General features: G+C 56.6%; 1 protein-coding gene across 2 annotated transcripts in view; it reads right to left on the bottom strand.

The window, feature by feature from the left end:
• Nucleotides 1-26,737, bottom strand: part of PNPLA7 (patatin like phospholipase domain containing 7) — a 211,226-nt gene that overhangs the window by 63,919 nt on the left and 120,570 nt on the right. For both annotated transcript variants that reach the window (XM_064171045.1, XM_064171046.1), the window contains exons 23-26: nucleotides 24,166-24,229; nucleotides 22,310-22,478; nucleotides 17,055-17,237; nucleotides 15,981-16,099 (exon numbers count right to left, since the gene is read on the bottom strand). In XM_064171045.1, the coding sequence (XP_064027115.1) occupies nucleotides 15,981-16,099; nucleotides 17,055-17,237; nucleotides 22,310-22,478; nucleotides 24,166-24,229 (535 nt within the window). The remainder of the gene's footprint in view (nucleotides 1-15,980; nucleotides 16,100-17,054; nucleotides 17,238-22,309; nucleotides 22,479-24,165; nucleotides 24,230-26,737) is intronic.

Raw genomic sequence — 26,737 nt, 5'->3', positions numbered from 1 at the left:
TGAGATGCTGGGGGCCAGGCTCTGGGTTCTACTGCTGCAGATGACTTCCACCACAGATCCATGCTGCTGTAAGCCAAGAGCAGAAAATGCCTCATTTAGTTTTCCTCTTCACATTCTCCTTCCCCTGCTTCTTCTCAGGGAATGGCCTCAGAGTTCAGCCTTTATCTCTGCCAGAGGTACCCTTTGTTTCCAGGCTTTTAGAGCAGAGCTATTTCTGGGTGTAAGTCAGCAGCTGACACTGATGTTCTGCTGAAGGACACATCTTAGACTACCCAACCTGCTTCTCCAGATGGATCTGTTAGGACAGGCTAAGCACTGTAAAGCATTTCCTGCTTGGAGAGCAAATTTAAACTGGCCAGGACTAGCTCCAGACAGGATTCTCTCTCTTTAGAATCATGGAATGGGTTAGGTTGGAAGGGACCTCAAAGCTCAGCCAGTTCCATAGGCAGGGACAGCTCCCACTAGAACAGGTTGCTCAAGGACTCATCCAGCCTGGTCCTGAACACCTTCAGGGAGGTTGTGGAGCACAGAAGCACCCAATGTGATCTTTGATCACATTGGGTGCTTCTGTGCTCCACAACCTCCCTGGGAAACCTGTGCCAGTGTCTCAGCACCCTCAACCTGCAGCTCCTCGTTCATAGCCTCAAGGAATCATTTTGGTTGGGAAAGATCAAGTCCTGGATGTTCAAGTCCACTGTGATCATCAAGCTCAACCATCAAGCCACATGGAGGTCTTCTGCAGCAGCCAAAACAATCCTGGGATTCTATGGTTGGAATCAATGATCCCAGAGGTTTTCACTACTCAGGCAGGATGCACCAAGGCTTCACCAAGGGCAAATCCTGCCTGGCAAACCTGGTGGCCTTCTGTGAACAGGTCACACTATGGACAGATGAGGGGTGAGCAATTGATGGCATTGAGCTGGCCCTGAGCAAGGCCTCTGACACTGTCCCACAGCACATCCTGGTCTGCAAGCTGGTGCCACATGGGTTTGATGGGTGGAGCACAGGATGGACAAAGAAGTGGCTTGATGGCTGCACCCACAGAGTGGCTGTCAGTGGCTCCATGGCCAAGTGCAGGCAGTGACAAGTGCAGTCCCTCAGGGAGCAGCCCTGGGACCAGTCTTGCTCAACATCTCTGTGGGTGCCATGGGCAGAGGCACTGAGTGCAGCCTCAGCAGGTTTGCTGCCCACACCAAGCTGTGTGCTGCAGCAGCCAGGCTGGAGGGCAGGATCCAGCCAGAGGGAGCTGGGCAGGCTGCAGAGGTGGGCACAAGCCAAGCTCAGGAGGCTCAACGAGACCAAGGGCAAGGTCCTGCAGCTAGGTGGAGGCAATGGCAAGCACCAATGCAGGCTGGGCAGTGCCAGGCTGGAGAGCAGCCCTGAGGAGAGGGACTTGGAGGTGCTGCTGGAGGAGAAGCTCAGCAGGAGCCAGCAGTGTGCACTTGCAGCCCAGAAAGCCAAGCAGAGCCTGGGCTGCAGCAGCAGCAGTGTGGCCAGCAGGGCCAGGGAGGGGATTCTCCCCCTCTGCTCTGCTCTGCTCTGTTGAGACCCCACCTGGAGTCCTGCATCCAGCTCTGGAGCCCCTGGGACAAGAGGGCTGTGGAGATGCTGGAGAGTGTCCAGAGCAGGGCCAGGAGGATGCTGAGAGGCTGCAGCAGCTCTGCTGTGAGCACAGCCTGAAAGAGTTGGGGCTGTGCAGGCTGGAGCAGAGGAGGCTCCCAGGTGACCTTCTTGTGCACCACAACTCCAGGAGAGGAGTCAGGAGGCTGCAGCTCTGCTCCCTCAAACTAACTCAGCGCAGCAAGAACTGAGCCTCTCTGGCAGGAAAATTCCTGCTCCTGAAACAAGCCCTGGCTTTCATCCCTGGGGAAAGGCTGCTGGCATGTGACTGCCAGGCAGGAAGGCCAGAGCAGGACTGATCAAAGGGAAGCTCTGCTGCCAGATGGGCACGGGTGGGCTCTGCACGTGCCAGCCTGAGCGCCTGGCAGCTGCTGCTCGTGGGAAGCAGCCACGGGACACAGGCTCTGAGTGCTCTGGGCTCAGGGCAGGAGGCTGAAGAAAGCACAATGCACCCAAGGCAGCACAACTGACACACATCCAGGCTGTGCATCAGCATCTTCTCTGCAAGCCACATCTGCAGAGAGCATCAGAGAAAGGCTTAGGTTGGAAGGGAGCTCAAAGCTCAGCCAGTTCCAAGCCCCCTTGTGCCATAGGCAGGGACAGGTCTAGCACAGGTCACTCAAGGTCTCATTCACCCTGGTCCTGAACACCTTCAGGGAGGTTGTGGAGCACAGAAGCACCCAGTGTGATCAAAGATCACACTGGGTGCTTCTGTGCTCCACAACCTCCCTGGGAAACCTGTGCCAGTGTCTCAGCACCCTCAACCTGTGCCAGTGTCTCAGCACCCTCAACCTGTGCCAGTGTCTCACCACCCTCAACCTCTGCCTTCTCCAGGCTGCAGAGCCCCCACTCTCTCAGCCTGTCCTCAGAGCAGAGCTGCTGCAGCCCTCTGATATCAACAGGACACTGCCCCTCAGATTAGAAGGGACAAAAATCATTCCATGGGGACACGGGGAGGGGAAACACTGTGACCCACAGAGCAGTGTGGCTGCAGCCTCATAGAATCATAGAATCAGCCAGGCTGGAAGAGAGCTCCAAGCTCAGCCAGTCCAACCTAGCACCCAGCCCTGCCCAACCAACCAGACCATGGCACTAAGTGCCCCAGCCAGGCTTGGCTTCAACACCTCCAGCCACACAGACTCCACCACCTCCCTGGGCAGCCCATTCCAGTGCCAATCACTCTCTCTGACAACAACTTCCTAACAACATCCAGCCTAGACCTGCCCTGGCACAACCTGAGGCTGTGTCCCCTTCTTCTGTCCCTGGCTGCCTGGCAGCAGAGCCCAACCCCACCTGGCTACAGCCTCCCTGCAGGCAGCTGCAGGCAGCAATGAGCTCTGCCCTGAGCCTCCTCTGCTGCAGGCTGCACACCCCCAGCTCCCTCAGCCTCTCCTCACAGGGCTCTGCTCCAGGCCCCTCCCCAGCCTTGCTGCACATCTCCAAAGTCCACTTCAGTTTCAGAAAGGAAGAAAAAAACAGAGCTCAGGCACTCAGCCTCCCCAGCAGCCTTCTCTCCTCCCAAGTGCCCCAGCAGGGTGGAGGAAAGCCCTGTGGACACACTGGAGATGCCATTCCACCGAATCACAGGATGGGCTGGCTTGGAAGGGACCTCCAAGGCTCAACAGTCCAACCCCCTGCACTCACCAGGGACTTTGTGCACTAGATCAGCCTGCCCAGAGCCCTGGCAAGCCTCACCTTGAATATCTCCAGGGATGAGGCCTCAACCACCTCCCTGAGCATCCTCTCTTTAGTTAAGAACAGGATTAAGGTGATGGCTGTGGCAGAGCTCTACTATGTCTCTAAGCAAAGCCTCTCCAGAGCAGGACACAGGCCTTGCTGCAGCCCTTTCCTGGTGTAGTTAACTGGCAAAGGAGGAAGAAAACCAAAGAGATTGCCAAGGAGTCTTGGCCAAGCTCCAGAAGAGTCTAACAAGCCTGAGTTTTGGCACCATCACAACCTTAACACTCTGCAGAGGCAAAGCCATACATATAAAAGCAGCCTGGACTTCAAAGCACCTTAGGAGCAGTCATCAGGCCAGCAGCTCACAGGGCAAGCAGATGACTGTGTCTTTGCTAGGTCCACCTCAGAGATGTGCACAAGTGGTGTTGGCCAACAAAGCCCCCAGCACTGCTCTGAAAGCTCTAGAAACAGGCTGAGAGTGACTGAGCTTCCTGGCCAGGACAGTGCAGAGCACAGCCTGGCACACCAGCAGGGCTCACCTGCACTGCTGGCACTGGGATCACAGCATCACAGCAGGCTGATGGTTGGGAGAGACTTCCTGGGATCATCCAGTCCAAGCCTCTGCTCCAGCAGGACACCCACAGCAGCTTGCCCAGCAGCACAGTGGCCAAGGTGGGATTGGAAGCTCTGCAGAGCAGGAGACTCCACAACCTCTCTGGGCAGCCTGCTCCAGGCTCCAGCACCCTCACACCAGACAACTTTCTCCTCCTGTTTGGATGGAACCTCCTGGGTTCCACTTTGTGCTCACTGTCCCTTGTCCTGTCCCTGGGCATCACTGACAAGAGTCCAGCCCCAGCCTCTTGCCCCCCACAGGTCCTTCAGCTGCTGCTGAGCACTGCTCAGAACTCCTCTGGGGCTGCTCTTCTGCAGCCTCACCAGCCCCAGGGCTCTCAGCCTTTGCTCCTCACAGAGCTGCTCCAGGGCCTAGAATGGTTATGGTCATCCCATAGAACCAGTCAGGGTTGGAAGGGACCACAAGGAGCAGCCAGTTCCAAGCCCCCTGCCATGCCCAGGGATACCCTACCCTAGAGCAGATCTCACCCCTCAGCCTCCATCTATTGATCATTTCAGCCTTCTCCAAGCTAAAAACCCAGCCCCTGGGATCTGCAAACTGAGGGTGGGCACTGACCTGGTGAGCCTCAGACTATCAGGACACCTGCTGCAGAACTGCTGCCTGAATACCCTCTCTGGTGGTGCTGATGATGGTAGATGCTTCTCAGAGTCACCCTGGAGGTGCTCACTCTACTGGGGCAGGGGGAAATTGGACTTCATTGCAGTGAAGGGTTCTAGAGAGAGGCAGCTGAGAATGTCATCAGCAGAGAGGTATTTGTTGTTATTTACTCAAGCAGCAGCAGCAGCTCCTGGGTTGGGTTGCCCCAGACTCCAAAATCAAACAGATCCACAAATTGCCACTCCAGTTTGGCAGCTTCAATCCTCTGCAGCTGCAGCACCACACAGGAGCACCTCTCTGAACCCCAATCTTACTGGTGTCCTCCCAGTAATATCATTTTCCACCTTCCCTCCCCATAGAAGTTTCCAGCATCACAAACCTGCAGTGATCTGCCAGCTCATGACACAGCCCAGGCTGCTGCACTTCTGCTGCTCTCTACCCATGCACTCAGAAGGAAGTTCCCACCTTGAGTGCTGTGTCCAGTTCTGGGCTCCTCAGTCCAAGAGAGATGTTGAGGTGCTGGAAGGTGTTTGGAGAAGGGCAGCAAGGCTGGGGAGGGGCCTGGAGCACAGCCCTGTGAGGAGAGGCTGAGGGAGCTGGGGGTGTGCAGCCTGCAGCAGAGGAGGCTCAGGGCAGAGCTCATTGCTGTCTGCAGCTGCCTGCAGGGAGGCTGTAGCCAGGTGGGGTTGGGCTCTGCTGCCAGGCACCCAGCAACAGAACAAGGGGACACAGCCTGGAGCTGTGCCAGGGCAGGTCTAGGCTGGATGTTAGGAGGAAGTTGTTGTCAGAGAGAGTGATTGGCATTGGAATGGGCTGCCCAGGGAGGTGGTGGAGTCTGTGTGGCTGGAGGTGTTGAAGCCAAGCCTGGCTGGGGCACTTAGTGCCATGGTCTGGTTGGTTGGGCAGGGCTGGGTGCTAGGTTGGGCTGGCTGAGCTTGGAGCTCTCTTCCAGCCTTATTGATTCTGTGATTCTGTGATTGTGGAATGATAGAATGGCCTAGGTCATTGATTCACAGAATGGTTTAGGTTGGAAGGGTCCTTCAAGAGGATGATCTTAGATTACATTGGGTGCTCCACAACCTTTCTGGGAAACCTGTGCCAGTGTCTCACCACCCTCAACGTCTGCCTTCTCCTCTCCAGCCTGCACAGCCCCAACTCTCTCAGCCTGTGCTCAGAGCAGAGCTGCTGCAGCCCTCTCAGCATCTTGGTGCTGGCTCCAACACTTCCATGTCCTGCTTGTGTTGGGAGCTCCAGAACTGCACCCAGTGCTCCAGGTGGGGTCTGAGGAGAGCAGAGCCAAGGGGCATCACCCAGCACAGCCTGGCTCCAGCCTCCTGGCATTAAAATCCCCAACCTCCCCCTGACAAGAAGGGGTAAATGAGGAATTCTAAGTGCCACAGGTGGGAAAAGGGAGGATCAGATCAGTAAGCCTTAGGTGGGTGCTGAGCCACAGGAGCACAGCTTTTATGTGTGTGTGCTGACCCAACTATGACACAACTCACCCAGCCCCAGCACAGCCTCTGAACAAACAGAACATGGTCACGAAGAATCAGGACCTCAGCTGAGCTCTGGAGCACTCCAGAGGATGCTCTGTCCCCGAAGAAATCAAAGCAGAGCCTCGCAGGGGCAATTAAGCTGCAGCCAATTAGCAACCATCAGCAAACGAAGCCTGAAGCCTCCAGGCCAAGCTCCCAGCCAAGGCTCAGGAGGTTTTGCCAACAAAAGCAAAGGCTCAGAACTCAGCATTTTACTTTTAGGCCTTGGGTTTTGTTTGTTCTAACAATATACACTGGGGTTGACCTGGGTTAAGACTCTAATTAGGGATCCAACCAGAAGTGATCATCCTCTCTTCCAAGAAAGGCTTCACTTTGCTCAGCTTTCTCCTTCAGCCCTTCAGAACGAGACCAGGAGTGAAACCCCAAGGCAAAGGTGGAATTTCATCAGGAAGGATAAAGAGTTTAGGCTCTTCTCTGTTATTGTAGCTCCTGCATATTGCCCTGCAGTGCAATCTGCTTTGGGAATGGCACAGAGAACCCAGGAGCCTGACTGTATCCTGACCCTGGGATTGACAGAATGGGTTGGGATGGAAGGGACCTCAAACATCATCCAAGTTCCAAGCCCCTGCCATGGGCAGGGACACCTCCCACCAGCACAGCTTGATCAAGGCTCCATTCAGCACCTCCAGGGAGGGGGCAGCCACAATCTCCCTGGGCAGCCTGTACCAGTATCTCCCCACCCTCACTCTCAACAATTTCTTCCTCATCTGGGGGTGTGCAGCCTGCAGGAGAGGAGGCTCAGGGCAGAGCTCATTGCTGCCTGCAGCTGCCTGCAGGGAGGCTGTAGCCAGGTGGGGTTGGGCTCTGCTGCCAGGCAGCCAGGGACAGAAGAAGGGGACACAGCCTCAAGCTGTGCCAGGGCAGGTCTAGGCTGGATGTTGTTAGGAAGTTGTTGTCAGAGAGAGTGATTGGCATTGGAATGGGCTGCCCAGGGAGGTGGTGGAGTCTGTGTGGCTGGAGGTGTTGAAGCCAAGCCTGGCTGGGGCACTTAGTGCCATGGTCAGGTTGGTTGGGCAGGGCTGGGTGCTAGGTTGGGCTGTTTGAGCTTGGAGCTCTCTTCCAGCCTGCCTGATTCTATGATTCTATTCTATGGTCCCCACTCTCAGTCTCCCCTCTCCCAGCTCATCCTGGCACTCCCAACCCTTGCCCAAAGTCCCTTCCCAGCTCTCCTGCAGCCCCTTTGGGTACTGGAAGCTGCTCTGAGGTCTCTCTGGAGCCTTCCCTTCTCCAGGCTGAACAGCCCCGACTCAGATTTCCCTGATGCTGCCTTCCAAACACTAAGCAGCAGCAGCAGCAGAGGGAAGCCCTGCAGAAGCTGGGAGTGCTCAGGGCCCAGCAGCAGCTGCTCCAGCCCAGCACCTTCCCCACCTTGCTGTGCAGAGAGAAGGTCTCCAGCTCTGGCTCTGGCTGCCCACACGTGGTGCAGGATGCTCCACTCGTGACAGGAGCTCAGGCAGGGCACAGGCCACTTCTGCAGACACCTCCATGAGTCATTGCCAGCTCTGCCTACCCTCACACAGCAATCTGAGCTTCAAAAGGGGAGATCAGCAAGAGAAATCACATCTCTGCTGCACAGGAGAGGCAGGCATCTATCTGCACACACCAAAGCCCACGTTCCAGGTCGGCAAAGAGCAGCCAGGCAGGGGGAGCAGCAGGGGCTGACTAATGCAAAGGCCACCAGCATTAACCTCGGGGCTGCTGCCTTTCTGCCCTTCCAAACCTCTCTGGGCAGCCTGTTCCAAGGCTCCAGCACCCTCACAGTAAAGAGGTTTCTCCTCCTGCTGAGGTGGCACCTCCTGGGTTCCAGCTTGTCCCACTTGTTCCTTGTCCTAGCACTGGGCACCACTTGGCACGTTCACCTTGCCCCCTACCCTGCAGATACTGAGCAGATGTCTCAGCCTTCCCTCCCCAGGCTGATCAGCCCCAGGGCTCTCAGGCTTTCTTTACAGCAGAGATGTTCAGGTCCTTTGGACTTGAATAATAAACTGCAGCAGCACAGGCTGGGAGGTGACTGCTGGAGAGCAGCCCTGTGGAGAGGGACCTGGCAGTGCTGGGGGAGAACATCCATGGCACAGCAATGTGCCCTGGGGGCCAAGAGGGACAGTGAGGTCCTGGGGGGCATTCAGCAGAGTGTGTCCAGCAGATCCAGGGAGGTTCTCCTCCTCCTCTACTCTGCTCTGCTGAGACCTCATCTGGAGCACTGCCTCCAGTTTTGGGCTCCCCAGTTGAAGAGGGGCAGGGATCTGCTGGAGAGAGTCCAGCAGAGGGCTACAAGGATGCTGAGGGGACTGGAGCAGTGCCTGGTGAGGAGAGGCTGAGGGTCCTGGGGCTGCTTAGTCTGGAGAAGGGAAGACTGAGAGGGGATTGGATCAATGCTTACAACTATCTGAGGGCTGGGGGTCAGGAGGGTGGGGACAGGCTCTGCTCACTGCTCCCTGGGACAGGACAAGCAGCAATGGATGGCAGCTGACAGACATTGATCAGGTACCCTCTCAGCTTCCTCTTCTCCAGCCTGAACAGCCCCAAGGCCCTCAGTCCTTCCATACAGGAGAGATGTTCAAGTCCCTTCATCATGCTGATTAACTCACCAAGCTCATCAAACAAAGGCCCACAACACAGGGAGAGGAGACATCTACCTGCACATTGCAGGTCAGCAAACAGCTCCCCTTGCTCTGAGCAGCCCCTAGCAGAGCAGTGAGCAGGGTGAGCTGCAGGGGCTGACTAATGCAAAGGTCTCCAGGCTTAACCTCGGGGGCTGCTACCTTTCTGCCCTTCCAAATGTCAGAGCCAGCTTTGGCCTGGTGTACAAAGGGATTGCTCTGGAGAGAGGGGACTGCAGGAGAGTTATTTTGAGCATGCAGTTGTTTGCTTTGGGTGGTTTTTTTTCCATGACACAGAGCAAACTGAGCCTCTTCTCTATCACTTTGACACCTCCATCCTGCATCTTGCCTCATCAGCCATTATTGGCCGCTGCAGATGCTGGATGCTTAACTTCATTCTTCCAGCCACAGGAAAGGAGGAAGCATTCTTCAAGCTTCTCTCATACTTCAGTTCCACTTGCTGACAGCCTTTGCAGCAATATCAGGATGAGGGATGGGCTCCTTTTAGCAGTGCACATCCTTCAGGGCCTGTCTGGCTCCAGCAAAGGCAGCAGAGCCCTGACATGGCAGCGCAGGGTCTTGAGCAAGCCACTGGGAACCAAGCAGGGATGTGATGGACTCTGCCTGACTCTAGCAGGGGGAGAGAAAGCAACAAGCAGGAATTGCCAAAACTCCTCACTCTCCTCTTGGGAAAGTGGGGAATGGTGTGGAGAGAGAGCAGCAGGAGCCAGTCTGGCACACGCTGGCTCCTCTGGGGCTGCCAGACACCAGGCTGCAGACAGGGTCTTGGCCAAAGCCAAGCAGAGCCCAGCACTGCTGACTGCTGCTTTCCACACCACCACTGCTGCTCACCCACCTCAGGACAGTGCTGGACCCACACCAGCTCTGGAAGGCCACACATCACCACATCCAGCCCATAACTCTTCCAGACCACCAAGAGAGTAAATTCCCCCACCCCCCAGGCTGGTGTGGAGCTGGCACATCCTACAGGTCAGTTCCAGAGGCAGGAGCAGTGTGCCCAGCTGGCATGGAAGGCCAAAGCCATCTTGGCCTGTATCACAGAATCACTGAATGAAGCAGGTTGGAAAAGACCTCTGAGATCATCCAGTCCAACCTAGCCCCTAACACCTTCTAATCAACTAACCCCTGGCACTGAGTGCCTCAGGCAGCCTCCCTTAAACACCTCCAGGGATGGGCACTGCACCACCTCCCTGGGCAGCCCATTCCAATGCCAATCACTCTCTCTGACAACAACTTCCTAACAACATCCAGCCTAGACCTGCCCTGGCACAGCTTGAGCCTCTGTCCCCTTCTTCTGTCCCTGGCTGCCTGGCAGCAGAGCCCAACCCCACCTGGCTACAGCCTCCCTGCAGGCAGCTGCAGGCAGCAATCAGCTCTGCCCTGAGCCTCCTCTGCTGCAGGCTGCACACCCCCAGCTCCCTCAGCCTCTCCTCACAGGGCTCTGCTCCAGGCCCCTCCCCAGCCTTGCTGCCCTTCTCTGGAACACTCTGGGCAGCAGCACCAGGGCTGCCCTTCTGCCCTGTGCTGGTGCTGGGGAGGCCTCACCCCAAGCACAGTGTGCAGCTCTGGGCACTGCAAAAGAGATCTGGAGGGGCTGGAGGGGAGCCAGAGGAGAGCAATGAGAGTGGGGAGGGGGCTGGAGGGGAAGGCTGCTGAGGAGAGGCTGAGGAGCTGAGGGTGTTCAGCCTGGAGAAGAGGAGACCTAAGCTCTCTCTACAGCTACCTAAAGGGAAGTTGTAGTCAGGTGGGGGTCAGGCTCAGCTCCCAGGCAACCTGTGCCAGGACAAGGGGGCATGGCCTGAAACTGTGCCAGGGCAGGTTTAAGTTGGATGTGAGGAAGCACTTCCTCGGGGAAAGGTGATCAGGCACTGGGATGGAGTGCCCAGGGAGGTGCTGGAGTCCCCATCCCTGGAGGCCTTCAGGAAAAGCTTGGCTGTGGCACCTGGTGCCATGGGTTAGCTGCTGTGGTGCTGTCACAGGCTGCACTTGACCATCCCAGAGGTCTTTTGCAGCCTCAGTGATGCTGTGAAGCTGTTGACCTCCAGCAGACCACCCCCTACAGCACCTCTGCACCGGGGGAGAAGAAAGCAGAGCTGGTGCTGCCCAGAGCTGGCTGGGGACTACAGGGCCTGCTGCTGTGGGCAAGGAGAGACCCTCAAACCTCAGCAGCCCCTGCAAAAACACTGAGCACATCCTGGCACTGTACCCAGGCAACACAGCCTGGCTTTCCAGCAGCCTGGGGACCCTAGAACAAAGAGCTCTTTATCATAGGAAGCACAGAATGCATTGGGTTGGAAGGGACCCCCAAAAGCCATCCTGTCCAACCTGCCTGCAGGCAGCAGGGACACCTCCAACTAGAGCAGGCTGCCCAGGGCCACATTCAGTTTCAGCCTGAATGTCTCCAGGGATGGGCAACCTGTTATAAACAGCTCTGGGCAACCTGTTCCAGGATTTCACCACCCTCCCTGTGCAGAGCTTCCTCCTGATGTCCAACCTAAATCTTCCCTGCTCCAGTTTCAAACCATTGCCCCCGTCCTGGCACTCCCAGCCCTTGTCCAAAGTCTGGAGCTCCTGGAGCTCCTTCAGGTACAGTAAGGCTGCCCTAAGGTCTCCCTGGAACCTTCTCAGCCCCAACTGTCCCAGCCTGTCCCCACAGCAGAGGTTCTCCAGCCCTCTGAGCATCTCTGTGACCTCCCTATGTCCTTCCTGAGTTAGTGATCCCCCAGCTGGACACAGCAGTGCAGGTGAGCTGGATGTCAGGTTTAACCAAACCCCCCCAGCCCCATCCAACCTGTGAGAGGAGAAGAGAAACCCATCTTAGGGACAGCAACACCCTCCTAAAAGCCCAAACAGTCTCTGCTGCTGCTGCTTCATACTCCTCCTCCTCCTCCAGAACGGCCTCAGAGCGGCTCCTGAAGGCTGAGCTGCAGAGAAGCCCCAGCTGAGGTGGCCAACTCCTCACTTCACAGGAGAACACAAGCTCCAAGGGGCTCAGCTGTTTGCTGCAGCCTGTGTGAGGTGTGGAGCTGCACACCAGAGCTGAAATCCCAGCACTGCTTCAACCCCAGCAGCTTCATCTGCTCCTGGCACCACAAGCACCTCGCAGAGGCTGCTGCTGCTCTCTCAGAGCTACCCCAGGCAAGGTCAGAACGAAGCACAGGGCTTGTAGCAGGAATTTTGTCTCCTAATTTCTTCCAGAGCAAGCACTTTGTCAGACTCTGTGTTCTGAATACCTCAAAGAATCAGAATCTCATTTTTTGCACCCATTTTTCCAGCAGTCTGTTTATGAGAGAGAGCTCAGAAGGAGGCTCCTGCAAGAGCAACCTTAGACACTGCTGTCAGGAAGCTGTTTACAGGAGGCAGTGTGGCTCTGAGGCTCACAGCATGATCTGGGAACTGTTTCAAAGCCAAGTCAGGGTGACAAGGGCACCTCTGGTTTGGTTAGAAGCTGTTGCCAAACTGCAGTTTTTGCACTGGGTCTCTGAGAGAAGGTTTGAGAGCAAAGGATCTAAAGGGCAGATCTGGGCTTTGAAGGTGCTGAGGGGCCTGGAGCAGCTCTGTGAAGAGCAAAGGCTGAGAGCCTGCAGAAGAGCAGATCCAGAGGGCAGCTGAGCAATGCTCAGCATCAGCTAAAGGACCTGTTAGGGACAAGAGTGACTCATCTCATCTCATCTCACTGGTGCCCAGGGGCAATGGGCACAGACTGGAACCCAGGAGGTGCCATCTGGCTGGGGCACTTAGTGCCATGGTCTGGCTGCTTGGCCAGGGCTGGGTGCTAGGTTGGACTGGCTGAGCTTGGAGCTCTCTTCCAACCTGATGGATTCTATGATCACTGAATCCAACTGCCAGGTCTTTGATCACATTCATTGATTCTGTGCTCCACAACCTCCCTGGAGGTGCTCAGCACCAGACTGGATGAGGCCTTGAGCAAGCTGTGCTGGTGAGAGCTGTCCCTGCCTATGGCAGGGGCTTGGCACTGCCTAAGCTTTCAGGTCCCTTCCAACCCAACCCATTCCACAACTCTGTGCATCTATGAACTTTGCCTGAGTCCTTCTCCTGAACCACCACAACTCACCTTCCCTCCCCAAAGCCCCAGAGCCTCCTGAGTTATTTACTCCCCATAGACTGCAGCTTCCCAGCAGCTTTGCTGAGGCCATCAGGAGCCCTGGGGAGGGAGGGCTGCAGCTGGGACAGCTGGGGGCGGTGAGGCTGAGCTCTGCCTTTGTTGCAGGGGCTGAGGTGTCACTGCTGAGGTGTCACTGCTCCCACAGCTCCTTCTTCTAAACACAGAGCCTCTTCCCTCAAACTCTGCAGTGAAGTTAGCACTTAGCAGCAGCAAAAGGCTGTAATTTTAGAACTGTATCACTTGGATTTGTTTTATTTTTACACTCACAAGAGAAAGAAAAACCTTTAGCTCCCCTGAGCCTCTTGTCATGACAAACCACAAGGATAATTGCTAGGAAGCTGCTCTGGTAAAACCTCCCCAACCTCCTGTCACTGGGAAGCCAGACAAACAGCCCCAAAATAACAAGTGAAGAGTTGGGCTTGCTGGAGTCACAGCACCCTGTGACTGAGCTCTCTGGGGGCTTCATGACCACTGTGACTCATGCTGCTGGAACAAGGTAGGAGGTTACTTTGTGTGCTAGGAAGTTCTCCTCTCCCCTTCCCTAGTGAGGCCACAGCTGGAGTGCTGGGGCCAGCTCTGGGCTCCCCCAGTTCAGGAGAGACAGGGAACTGCTGCAGAGAGTCCAGAAGAGGCTGCAAAGCTGCTGAGGGGCCTGGAGCAGCTCCCTGAGGAGCTAAGGATGAGAGCTCTGTGGGTGAGAGCCTGCAGAAGAGCAGCCCCAGAGGGCAGCTGAGCAATGCTCACCAACAGCTAAAGGGCTTGTGGGGGACAAGGGGGTGAGGCCAGACTCTTGTCAGGGGTGCTCAGGGACAGGACAAGGGCAGTGGGCACAGAGTGGAACCCAGGAGGTTGCATCTGAAGAGGAGGAGAAAGTTGTTTGGTGTGAGGGTGCTGGAGGCCTGGAGCAGGCTGCCCAGAGAGGTTGTGGAGTCTCCTTCTCTGCAGAGCTTCCAACCCCTTCTTGACCATTGTGCTCCTGGGCAAGCTGCTGTGGGTGCCCTGCTGGAGCAGGGGCTTGGACTGGATGAGCTCCAGAGGTCCCTTCCTACCCCCACCACACTGGGTTCTGTATTACCTAAAGGGTACCAGGAGTCCATGCAGTGACTCCTTGGGCCAGAATGGGCTTTCCTCATGGGATGATTCCAGGTACCCAATGCATCACCTCTGGAAGTTGCCCTGTTAGTGCAGAAGGGGACCTAGGGACTTACTTTGACCTTCCAGAGGTGGATTTTCACAGAGTTCAGAGAAACTTTGTCTGAATTACACTCTCTCTCCTAAAAAAAACCTTTAAAGGAATCCACATCTTGATACCTCACCACAGTGTAGAGCAGAACTCACTCACAGCAGCAGCTCTCTGTGCCCTCCCCTTGCAAACAGTGCTCACATCAGCCTGACCCCCTAGAAAACCTCTTCAGCCCAAGACAGAACTCAGGCTTCAGAGACAGAAGTCATCCCCTTTATCCATTCTGCCACTGAAGTCCTCCACACTGCAGGGATGGAGAAATGAGCAAACTGATGGCAGGTGGTGACACTGCACACCCAGGAGCTCCAGAGCCAACACAGGAGCCATGCAGTGGCTCAGTCTGGTGGAGAAGGACAACACAGGAGCAACAGACAGGCTCAGGAACCCTGCTCTTCCTTACCTCTGCTCTGGAAAGCCAGCAGGTGGGAGCTTGCAAACCAAGTGGTGGAAGAGCAGATAAATAGATTGGCAAAAGAAAAATCACAGCAGTGCTGGCAGGGGGAGGGGAAGGAAGGAAGGAAGGAAGGAAGGAAGGAAGGAAGGAAGGAAGGAAGGAAGGAAGGAAGGAAGGAAGGAAGGAAGGAAGGAAGGAAGGAAGGAAGGAAGGAAGGAAGGAAGGAAGGAAGGAAGGAAGGAAGGAAGGAAGGAAGGAAGGAAGGAAGGAAGGAAGGAAGGAAGGAAGGAAGGAAGGAAGGAAGGAAGGAAGGAAGGAAGGAAGGAAGGAAGGAAGGAGGGAAGGAAGGAGGGAAGGAAGGAGGGAAGGAAGGAGGGAAGGAAGGAGGGAAGGAAGGAGAGGAGTGGAGAGGGAAGGGTAAAATGTGCTGCCAGGAACAGAGCCGTGCCCAGATTTGAGCACGACACAGGCTTCAGAGGCAGAGACATCAGAGAGCTGCTACCAGAAAGAAAGAGTCAGACAAAACCCCACTGCACAAATGCTCTGCACCAGGTGGCAAGAGGCCTCCTCAGACACCCAGATTAAGCAGGAGGTCCCCTCCCTCCTCTGCTCTTCAGAGGGTAGTGCTTCTTTTGGGAACGAACCTGAAATCGTCTCAGGTGAGGAACCTGAAGGCAAATAGGCTAAAGGCATCTTTGCAGGCACTGCCAGCCCCAGAGCTGTCCCAGCACCAAGTGACTAACCAAAACAAGCTGGCACCAAGCAGCCCCCACCTTGCCTGCAGCAAACACTCCCCACGAAGCAGTCACTGGTCCAAAGACAAAGCTGTGGTGTTTGTGTGGACCTGGGGCTGAGTGCAAGTGAGATTCCCTGCTCCTCAGAGAGCAGCAGCTGGGAGCCCTGCTGGAAGGAAGGGCTGCAGGAAGATGGTGATGAGGAGAGTGCTCTCTTCAGACAAAGGGCTACCAAATTCTGCCTGGTGGCAAAAGTCAACATAAACTCTCAGAGCAAAAAGGGATTCCAAAGAGGAAGCTCAGGAGTGATCTGCTGCCCAAGGCCAGCAGGAATTCAGAAGGGGCTCTGTGTCCAGCACACACCTTGCCCTCGTGTCAGCAACCTGCACCCCCCTGGGAAGGCAGGCTGGCAGCTTGGGGGCGAGCAGAGAGCATTCTCCCACTGAAGGGCATCATCCCTCCTGCTGCCCCAGCTCTGAACAGCTTTGGGGGGGCCTCTGAAACGTTGTGGGGGAGATAAAGACGTTTAGAATCCACAGGAGGAAAAGAATCCACAGTGTTAGCCAAGAGAAGAGAGAAGAGAGTCACACAGTGTCCTGGCCACCTTCTGGTAGGAGAGCTCCCAGGAGATGCCAACCGCCCCCAGCGGGAGCCCAGGCGGCAGCTCAGGCTGGGTGAGCCCAGCAGCTCCTGGGCATCTGCCGCTCGGGCAGGGTGCCGGAGGAGCTGTGCCAGCCCGGCGGTGCCCCAGGCCTGCCCGGGACAAGTGTCCTACCTGGCTCCTCCTCCGCCCAGCACCAGGGCGATGGCGTTGCCGGTCAGGACGCGGGCCAGGCGGGAGAAGTCCGAGTGGCGGTCCGGGGGCTTCTGGAAGACTCGCTCGTACATCTCGATCTGCAGGGCACAGCGAGGGGCAGGCACTCAGCAGGCACTGGGCAGGCACTGGGCAGGCACTCGGCAGGCACTGGGCAGGCACTGCGCAGGCACTGGGCAGGCACTCAGCTGGCACTCAGCAGGCACTCAGTAGGCACTGGGCAGGCACTGGGCAGGCACTGGGCAGGCACTCAGCAGGCACTGGGCAGGCTCTCGGCAGGCTCTCGGCAGGCATTCGGCAGGCACTCGGCTGGCACTGGGCAGGCACTCAGCAAGCACTGGGCAGGCACTCAGCAGGCACTCAGCAGGTTCTCGGCAGGCACTCGGCAGGCACTCGGCAGGCACTGGGCAGGCACTCAGCAGGCACTCAGCAGGCACTGGGCAGGCACTCAGCAAGCACTCAGCAAGCACTCAGCAGGCAGTGGGCAGGCACTGGGCAGGCACTCAGCAGGCACTCAGCAAGCACTGGGCAGGCACTCAGCAGGCACTGGGCAGGCACTCAGCAAGCACTGGGCAGGCACTCAGCAGGCACTCAGCAGGCACTGGGCAGGCACTCAGCAAGCACTGGGCAGGCACTCAGCAGGCACTCAGCAGGCACTCAGCAGGCACTCAGCAGGCTCTCGGCAGGCACTCAGCAGGCACTGGGCAGGCACTCAGCAAGCACTGGGCAGGCACTCAGCAAGCACTGGGCAGGCACTCAGCAGGCTCTCGGCAGGCACTCGGCAGGCACTGGGCAGGCACTCAGCAGGCACTCAGCAAGCACTGGGCAGGCACTCAGCAAGCACTCAGCAGGCACTGGGCAGGCACTCAGCAAGCACTCAGCAAGCACTCAGCAAGCACTGGGCAGGCACTCAGCAGGCTCTCGGCAGGCACTCAGCAGGCTCTCGGCAGGCACTCAGCAAGCACTGGGCAGGCACTCAGCAGGCTCTCGGCAGGCACTCAGCAGGCTCTCGGCAGGCACTGGGCAGGCTCTTACCAGCTTGGGCAGGCTTCTTTTGGAGAAGACTCTGCGTGGGCAGTGCAGGTGGAGGTGAGCGGAGCACCAGCTGCGCATGTTGAGCCACTCCACGGTGCGGGAGGGCAGAGGTCCATCCTCCCGGTGCAGCAGGACCAGCTGCTTCTGCGCCCGCACCGCCGTGTTCTCCAGCATCCTCTCCAGCTGCAGCAGGGAACAGACACCAGGGGATGGGGCAGGCAGTTACCTGCTGCTCCAGAGGCAGCTCAGCAGGACGTTGGGACGAAGAACAGGCAGCTCTGTGTGTGTGTGTGCATGCACAGAGAGAATCATGGAGCCACAGCGTGGGGCGGGTTGGAGAAGCCCTCTGAGAGCATCCAGCCCAAGCAGCAACCCAGCACCACCATGGCCACTAAACCATGGCCCCAAGAGCCATGGCTATAGGTGTCTGGAACACCTCCAGGGATGGGGACTCCACCACTTCCCTGAGCAGCCTCTGCCAGTCCCTGACCACTCTGGCAGCATAATTTTTTTCCTAATCTCCAACCCAACCCTCCCCTGACACAACCTCAGGCCATTGCCTCTCCTCCTACCACCTGATAGCTGAGCCCAACGCCCACCTCACTGCAGCCTCCTCTCAGGGAGCTGTAGAGAGCAGTGAGCTCTGCTCTCAGCCTCCTCTTCATCAAGCTAAACAGCCCCAGCTCCCTCAGCTGCTCTTCCCCAGCCCTATTCTCCAGACCCTCCACCAGCTTTGTTGCCCTTCCCTGGACCTGCTCCAGCTCCTCAATGTCCTTCTTGGTGTGAGGGACCCAAAACTGAGCCCAGTGCAGCACAGACCTCCCTTCCCAGCTGAATGTGCAGACAGCTACACACAAGAACCCTCCAATAAGATTGATTTAGACAACTACACTTGGACTTGATGACCTTAAAGGTATCTTCCAACCCAAAGGAGGCTGACACCAGCTACAAGAGAGCACACAGAGCTCTTAGATCAGACAAGGGCCTCAACCTGACTGCTGAGAAATGAATGTTTTAAACCTGAGCCCATTACGTGCACAGCACAGACACAGGCTGCTCAGGCAACACCTCCCGAGTCCTGCTTGAGCCTACAAACCTTCAGCAGCTTTGCCTCTCTCCTTCCCAGCCAGCTTTGGCTCTCTCCTTCCCAACCAGCTTTGGCTCTCTCACTCCCAGCCAGCTTTGGCTCTCTCACTCCCAGCCAGCTTTGGCTCTCTCCTTCCCAACCAGCTTTGCCTCTCTCCTTCCCAACCAGCTTTGGCTCTCTCCTTCCCAACCAGCTTTGGCTCTCTCCTTCCCAACCAGCTTTGGCTCCCTCCTTCCCAGCCAGCTTTGCCTCTCTCCTTCCAAACCAGCTTTGGCTCTCTCCTTCCAAACCAGCTTTGGCTCTCTTCTTCCAGACCAACTTTGGCTCTCTCCTTCCAAACCAGCTTTGGCTCTCTCCTTCCAAACCAGCTTTGGCTCTCTCCCTCCCAGCCAGCTTTGGCTCTCTCCTTCCAAACCAGCTTTGGCTCTCTCCTTCCAAACCAGCTTTGGCTCTCTCCCTCCCAGCCAGCTTTGGCTCTCTCCTTCCCAGCCAGCTTTGGCTCTCTCCTTCCCAGCCAGCTTTGGCTCTCTCCTTCCCAACCAGCTTTGGCTCTCTCCCTCCCAGCCAGCTTTGGCTCTCTCCTTCCCAGCCAGCTTTGGCTCTCTCCTTCCAGACCAGCTTTGGCTCTCTCCTTCCAGACCAGCTTTGGCTCTCTCCTTCCCAGCCAGCTTTGGCTCTCTCCCTCCCAGCCAGCTTTGGCTCTCTCCTTCCAGACCAGCTTTGGCTCTCTCCTTCCAGACCAGCTTTGGCTCTCTCCTTCCAGACCAGCTTTGGCTCTCTCCTTCCCAGCCAGCTTTTGCTCTCTCCTTACAAACCAGCTTTGGCTCCCCCATTTCCAATCAAACATTTTCCCCTCCTTTCATTCCTTGCCTTTATTTCTCTGTTTCAGGCAGCTGATGGTGCCTGCCTGTTCCTGTGCTTCCTGCCTCCCACATACAGCCATGGAGAACCAACACTGCAGATGGTTCCTCAGAGGTCAGACTCAACACTTCACAGTCCCCAACTTGTGCCCTGAGGTTTTTTTTTGGTTTGTGGTTTTTTCCTGTGCCTGGTCAAACAAGTTTGGTAATAAACCACCAGAAATAAACATAGAGAGCCTGGGGATAAAAATATCACTCACAGGCTGCAGGGAAATACTTGAAATTATTCATCCATCCCCTCTTAGATCTACTCTTTTCATATCTGCTTTGTTCTAGGTATGAATTCCACCCAGGCAGAAAAGAATTCTTCTCTGTGTGGAAATCTTGCAGAGGAATTCTGGACAGGAAGGCAAAGCTTAAAAGCAATTTGGCTTTTGATTTCTTCTTGGCCAAAACGACTCTTTAGAGGAAGAGATCTTAGCTGGAAGCATTTCTGCATGAAATTTGTTTCAGAACATCCTCATCCAACCCTTCCTCTATTTATAACAGACATTTCACAGAGCCACAGAGCTGGTGAGGGCAGAAGAGATTGTTGAGATCAAGTCCAACTGCTCCCCTAGAGCTCACATCCTGACCCCTGCTGCTACACCACTGCCATGAAATCACAGCCCTCAGCAGCACACCCACACAGCTTTTAAACAGCTCCTCCAGGGATGGGGACTCCACCACCTCATAGAACCTACGAGGTTGGAAGAGACCTCCAAGATCATCTGGTCCAACCTAGCACTCCAACCTGTCCTCCCTCCTGGGCAGCCTGCTACAGAGCCTCAGAACCCCTTCTGGGAAGAAACTGCTCCTCCTCTCTAGCCTACCCCTCCCCTGGCACAATTTCAGGCCCTTTCCTCTTCTCCTATCACCTGATACCAGGGAGCAGAGCCCAACCCCCACCTCACTGCAGCCTCCTCTCAATGAGCTCTGCCCTCAGCCTCCTCTTCTCCACACTGCACACCCCCAGCTCCCTCACCTGCTCCTCCCCAGCCCCCTCCTCCAGACCCTTATCCAGCTTTGTTGCTCTTCTCTTCAGCCCCTCAATGACCTTCCTGCAGTGGGGGACCCAAAACTGAACCCAGTCTTCCAGGGCTGCCCTCACTATGATCTCCTCAGTCAGCACTGGGCAGATCCCCTCTCAGGCTGCTCTTCTCCAGGCTGCCCAGCCCCAGCTGCCTCAGCCTGCAGGTGCCAAGGTTGTGTCTCACGTGGGGCTGGGACCCTGGCACCACTTGGGGCCACTTTTTGTGGGGCAGGGTCCTCTGACACTGAGGGCAAACTCCTTGATCACCTCTGGCTGTTGGCCACACCAGCCTGTGGGCTTGTGCTAGGCCAAGGAGCAGCTCTCCTGTGATGAGCTCCAGAGCAGGGAGTTTGCTGTGCTGAGTGCTCTCTGCAGTGCCTTTTGCCCTGGCTGTGTCTGTGCTGGGTCAGAGGCTTTTTGTCCCAGGGGAGGCAAATTTACAACCACTGCTCAGCAGCAGAGCTCAGCTCTCACCTCTGGGCCTCTGATCTCTCCACACAACTTTTGCAGCTCCACAGATTGCATGGGGCTGGAAGGGACTCTCAGAGGTTATCTTGTCCAAGCCCCTGCAGGCAGCAGGGACACCTCCAGCTAGAGCAGGCTGCCCAGGGCCACAGCAAGGCTGAGCTTCAGTGTCTTCAGGGACAGGGCCTCAACCATAGCCCTGGGCAGCCTGGGCCAGTCTCTCCCCACCCTCACTGTGCACAACTTGCTCCTGATGCCCAACCTAACTCTGCCCTGCTCCACTTCCAAACCATTCAAACCATTGCCCCTTGTCCCATCACCTCCTGAGCAGTCCCTCCCCAGCCTTCCTCTGGGTCCCCTTCAGACAGTGGAAAGCAGCTCTGAGGTCTCCCTGGGCCTTTCTCTCCTGCAGGCTGAGCAGCTCCAACTCTCTCAGCCTGGCCCCATGGGAGAGGTGCTGCAGCCCTCTGAGCATCACCACAAGAGCTCAGGGCTCTCTGTTCCCACTCCTGCACATCTCAGGGAGCTGATCTTATGTGGGTAAAAAATTGCCCAGGTGCCCTCAACATCTGGGCCTCTGAATTCTCTAGACAACATCTGCAGCTCATGGACTCCATTGGCCACAGGGCAATTCTCAGCTGCTCCTCCCCAGGTGCAGGGGAGCTGCACCAGGACACTGATCTGAGAGACTGGAGCAAAGCCTGCCAAGAGAGCACTCCACCCGGGCACCTCCACCCAGGCACCTCCACCTGGGCACCTCCACCCAAGTACCCCTACCAGTGCACCTCCACCCAAACACCTCCACCAGAGCACCTCCACCAGAAGAACAACTCCTGCAGAACAGCTCCAGAAGAAGAACTCCTGATGGACTCAATGGCAGAACATCCTGGGCCACACACATCTCTCTCTCTACCCCTCCCATCTTCAGTTGATGGTAATGTAATCCCTGCTCCTTTCCTTCCCTGCTTCTTCACTTTTTCCTCCACTGTTCCCTCTCTCTCTCCCCTCCTCTCTCCCCCTCTCCCCTCCTCTCTCTCCCTCTGTTTTGCTCACTTTACTCTGTAATACACAGTTGTGTGGTGCTCTCTGGCCTGGCTTGCACCTTCACTTCACACCACAGACACCTCTAAGAACAGCTCTTGCTCCTCTGCACAGATATTCACAGAATCATAGAATCAACCAGGTTGGAAGAGACCTCCAAGATCATCCAGCCCAACCTATCCCCCAGCCCCATCCAGTCAAGCAGACCATGGCACCAAGTGCCTCATCCAGTCTTCTCTTGAACACCTCCAGGGATGGTGCCTCCAGCACCTCCCTGGGCAGCCCATTCCAATGGCAAATTGCTGATCTCTGTTCACCAGACCATGACAGGTATACTCTGGGGCAAGGCAGAGGGGTGGGAGAAGGTGGAAGGGTGGTTGGGAGCCCCTCCTGGGCACGCTGGGTTCTGGGAGGGCTGCTGTGCCTCTGCATTACCTTTGACTTGTCTACAAGAGAAGCCTGGATGAGGCACTTGGTGCCATGGTCTGGTTGACTGGCTAGGGCTGGGGGATAGGTTGGACTGGATGAGCTTGGAGGTCTCTTCCAACCTGGTTGATTCTATGATTCTATGATTCTACTGCTGCCTGCAGCTCTCAGTGTTGCAAATCTCTGCTTGTGCATTGCGCTAAGCTGTGCCTATAAAGCTTCCAGCCCAGCTGAGCCTAGTCTGGGTGACTGCACAAGAGTGGGGGGTGGGTAACTGGCAGACCATCACAGGGGCACTGCACACCTCTCCCACGGTGGGCTCCTGGTCCCCCAGCCCCACGATGAGGATGCAGTCGGCCTGGCGGATGCAGCGCTGGGTCCAGGGCGTCAGGCTGCTGTCGGCCTGGTAGAGCACGATGCGGTGGATGTCCTCCTGCTGGCCCAGCCAGCTGGTCAGGCGGTACTCGTGGATGCTGCAGCAGGGCAGAGAGGCACAACACAGCCACAGTCACGGGGCATGCTCCAGCAGGGCACAGACATCTTGCAAGTCATAGGCTCATAGAATCAGGCAGGCTGGAAGAGAGCTCCAAGCTCAGCCAGCCCAACCTAGCACCCAGCCCTGCCCAACCAACCAGACCATGGCACTAAGTGCCCCAGCCAGGCTTGGCAAGAACACCTCCAGCCACACAGACTCCACCACCTCCCTGAGCAGCCCATTCCAATGCCAATCACTCTCTCTGACAACAACTTCCTAACAACATCCAGCCTCAACCTGCCCTGACACAGCTTGAGGCTGTGTCCCCTTCTTCTGTTGCTGGCTGCCTGGCATCAAAGCCCAACCCCACCTGGCTACAGCCTCCCTGCAGGCAGCTGCAGGCAGCAATGAGCTCTGCCCTGAGCCTCCTCTTCTCCAGACTAAACAAGAGGGGCCCAGATCTACTGGAGAAAGTCCAAGAGGGGGCTACAAGGATGATGAAGGGGCTGGAGCACTGCCCTGTGAGGAGAGGCTGAGGGACCTGGAATCATAGAGTGGTTTAGGTTGGAAGGGACCTCAAAGATTATCCAGTTCCAACCTCCTGCCAAGGGCAGGGACACCTCTCACCAGCACAGCTTGCTCAAGGCCTCATCCAGTCTGGTCCTGAACACCTCCCTGAGAAACCTGTGCCAGTATCTCACCACCCTCAAACTGTGCCAGTGTCTCATCACCCTCACTGCAAACAACTTCTTCCTAACATCCAGTTTCAATCTCCCCTCTGCCACTTCAAACCCATTCCTCCTCCTCCTCCTCTCATTCCCAGACCTTGTCAATAGTCCTTCCTCAGCCTTCCTGTAGCCCTCTTCAGATCCTGCAAGGCCACTCCAAGGTCTCCTCCAAGCCTTCTCTTCTCCAGGCTGCACAGCCCCAACTCTCTCAGCCTGTGCTCAGAGCAGAGCTGCTGCAGCCCTCTCAGCATCTGTAGCTGCATTTTCTCCAGCCAGCTGGGCAGGAGCTGGAGGCTGAGCTGGTAGTGCTCAGTGCCAGCTCATGTGCAGCTTTTCACCCACAGGTCCTCAAGGCTGCTCTCTCCAGCCCTTCATCCCCCAACCTCCTGTTGATTGCCCTCACCCAGGTTTTGGGCTTTGTGCCTTGGGCTTGTTGACCCTCAGGAGGTTTGCATCTGCCCAGGAGGGAGGTTCACATGTGCCCAGGAGGTTCACATGTGCACAGGGGGGAGGTTCACATGTGCCCAGGAGGTTCACATGTGCCCAGGGGGGAGGTTCACATATGCCCAGGAGGTTCACATGTGCCTAGGAGGGAGGTTCACATGTGCCCAGGAGGTTCACATGTGGGGAGGTTCACATATGCCCAGGAGGTTCACATGTGCCCAGGAGGTTCACATGTGCCCAGGGGGGAGGTTCACATGTGCCCAGGAGGTTCACATGTGCCCAGGGGGGAGGTTCACATGTGCCCAGGAGGTTCACATGTGCCCAGGAGGTTCACAAGTAACTACAGAAACAACCACCCATGTTGAACCAAACCCTCTTGAAACGTTGCTGTCTCATCCTGCTGGAGCTGGGAGCACAACATGCAGCAGGGGACAGGTTTTTGTTCCCACACACTCTTGTCAAGGCCAGCACAGGACCTTTCTGCATCTCTCTGTAAGTGAGGAGGGCAGGTACCTGTCCAGTGCAGCAGAACCAAGCCTCTGCTTGATGTTGTCACTGGTGAGCAGCAAAGCAGGACCTGGAAGAAGAAGAAGTTTCCAAGGTGAACATCTGCCCCCAGCTCCTGCCCAGCTCCAGCAAAGGTGGGTCTGTGATGATGGATCCATGCACTGACCAGAGCTGTGCTGGAAGCAGGAACTGGCACAAAGCCTTCACCAACCTTTTCACACTCATCTACAGCAGCATCTTCCCATCCTCCATACTCCCAGAGCTCTCCCACTGCATTGGTGGCCTCCTACAAGCTCTCTTTTATCCCACTCCTTAGTGTCACATAGGATGAGTTTACTACAGCTGTATCATCACAGAACACCCTCTGCAGCCACAGGAGGCTCAGCCATCTGCTCTCAAAGCCAAAAGCCATCTCACTGATCTGCTGAGGCAGCTCCTTCCCTCCTCCTGCTCTGACCCAGCTCCCCACATGAACCCTAAAGCTCTCTGCTGCTTCCTGTTCAACACTCCCCCAGCCACCTGCAGCACTGTCTCCAGTTCTGGGGAACCCACCACAAAAAAGGACCTGGAAATGATGGAGAGGGTCCAGAGGAAGCCACCAAGGTGATCAGAGGGCTGGAGAAGCTCCCTTGTGGGGACAGGCTGGGAAAGTTGGGGCTGTGCAGCCTGGAGAAGAGAAGGCTCCAGGGGAGACCTTAGAGCAGCCTTCCAGTGCCTGAAGGGGCTGCAGGAGAGCTGGGGAGGGACTTTGGAGAAGGGCTGGGAGTGGCAGGATGAGGGACAATGGCTTTGAGCTGGGAGAGGGGAGAGTGAGAGTGGAGAGGAGGAAGAAATTGTTGAGAATGAGGGTGGGGAGAGACTGGCACAGGTTGAGGGTGGTGAGACACTGGCACAGGTTGCCCAGGGAGGTTGTGGAGCACAGAAGCACCCAATGTGATCAAAGATCACATTGGGTGCTTCTGTGCTCCACAACCTCCCTGAAGGTGTTCAGGACCAGGTTGGATGAGTCCTTGAGTGACCTGCTCTAGTGGGAGGTGTCCCTGCCTATGGCAGGGGGTTGGAACTGGCTGAGCTTTGAGGTCCCTTCCCAACCCACCCATTCCATGGATCTATGGATCATTCTGCCTCCCCACCAGTTGCTTTAGGACAACTTTGGATGGTGTCAAAGGATTAAGAGAGGTCTCCCAGAAGCAACAGTGATGACATTGGACAGGATGGAGATGAGAGAGGAGGAGGAGGGCAGGGCAGTTTGGAAAAGCACTGAACAGCAGAGTTCTCATCTGTGTTCATTAAGGTGTCAAAGCTCTCAGCTAAGCAGCAGTGATATGTGGAGCAAATATTCTTGCTGCTCCCTGACTTACAGAGCTTTATGAGAGTGGTGGCAGTTGAGCAGGGGAAGATGAAGAGCCAGGAATGCCAAATGAGCTGAGACATGCAATGAAAATGTCAAGCAAGAAAGACTAATGCTGAGGAGAGCACAGAGCACTCCACCTCTGCCTTGGCTGTTAACCTCCCTGCACCTGGCCACTGAGGTCCCAGAAAGTGGGCACAGGAGCACCCTGCAGATGTGCTCACTGGGGGCCACTAACCCCTGAGTGCCTGCCAGTCACAACACCTTGGATACAAGGCAGTGGCTGGAGCTGGGGTGCATCTATCACAGAATTAGCCAGGTTGGAAGAGAGCTCCAAGCTCAGCCAGCCCAACCTAGCACCCAGCCCTGCCCAACCAACTAGACCATGGCACTAAGTGCCCCAGCCAGGCTTGGCAAGAACACCTCCAGCCACACAGACTCCACCACCTCCCTGGGCAGCCCATTCCAATGCCAATCACTCTCTCTGACAACAACTTCCTAACAACATCCAGCCTAGACCTGCCCTGGCACAGCTCCAGGCTGTGTCCCCTTGTTCTGTCGCTGGCTGCCTGGCAGCAGAGCCCAACCCCACCTGGCTACAGCCTCCCTGCAGGCAGCTGCAGACAGCAATGAGCTCTGCCCTGAGCCTCCTCTGCTGCAGGCTGCACCCCCCCAGCTCCCTCAGCCTCTCCTCACAGGGCTCTGCTCCAGACCCCTCCCCAGCCTTGCTGCCCTTCTCTCAACACCTTCCAGCACCTCAGCATCTCTCTGCAATTCAGGAGCCCAGAACTGGACACAGCACTCCAGGGGTGTCCTGAGCAGTGCTGAGCACAGGGGCACAAGAACCTCCCTTGTCCTGCTGCCCACACTGCTCCTGAGCCAGCCCAGGATGCCATTGGTTCTGCTGCCCACCTGGGCACTGCTGCCTCCTCTGCAGCTCCTCTCTCCCAGCACCTCCAGCTCCCTCTCTGCCTGCCTGCTCTCAGCCACTCTGGCCCCAGCCTGTAGTGCTGCTTGGGGTTGTTGTGGCCAAAGTGCAGAACCCTGCCCTTGGCCTTGTTCAGTCTCATCCCATTGGCCTCTGCCTACCCATGCAGCCTGGCCAGGTCCCTCTGCAGGGCTCTGCTACCCTCCAGCAGATCCACAGCTGCTCCTAGCTGTTAGCCTGTGCTAGTCAAGGTGATGACTGCCTCAGCATAGAAGTCTTGAATCACAGAGTGGCAGGGG

Source organism: Pogoniulus pusillus, chromosome 35, assembly GCF_015220805.1.
Source record: "Pogoniulus pusillus isolate bPogPus1 chromosome 35, bPogPus1.pri, whole genome shotgun sequence".
In the NCBI taxonomy this organism is placed as follows: Eukaryota; Metazoa; Chordata; class Aves; order Piciformes; family Lybiidae; genus Pogoniulus; species Pogoniulus pusillus.
The sequence above is the reverse complement of the archived record's forward strand: the minus strand, read 5'-3'. Positions and strand labels throughout refer to the sequence as shown.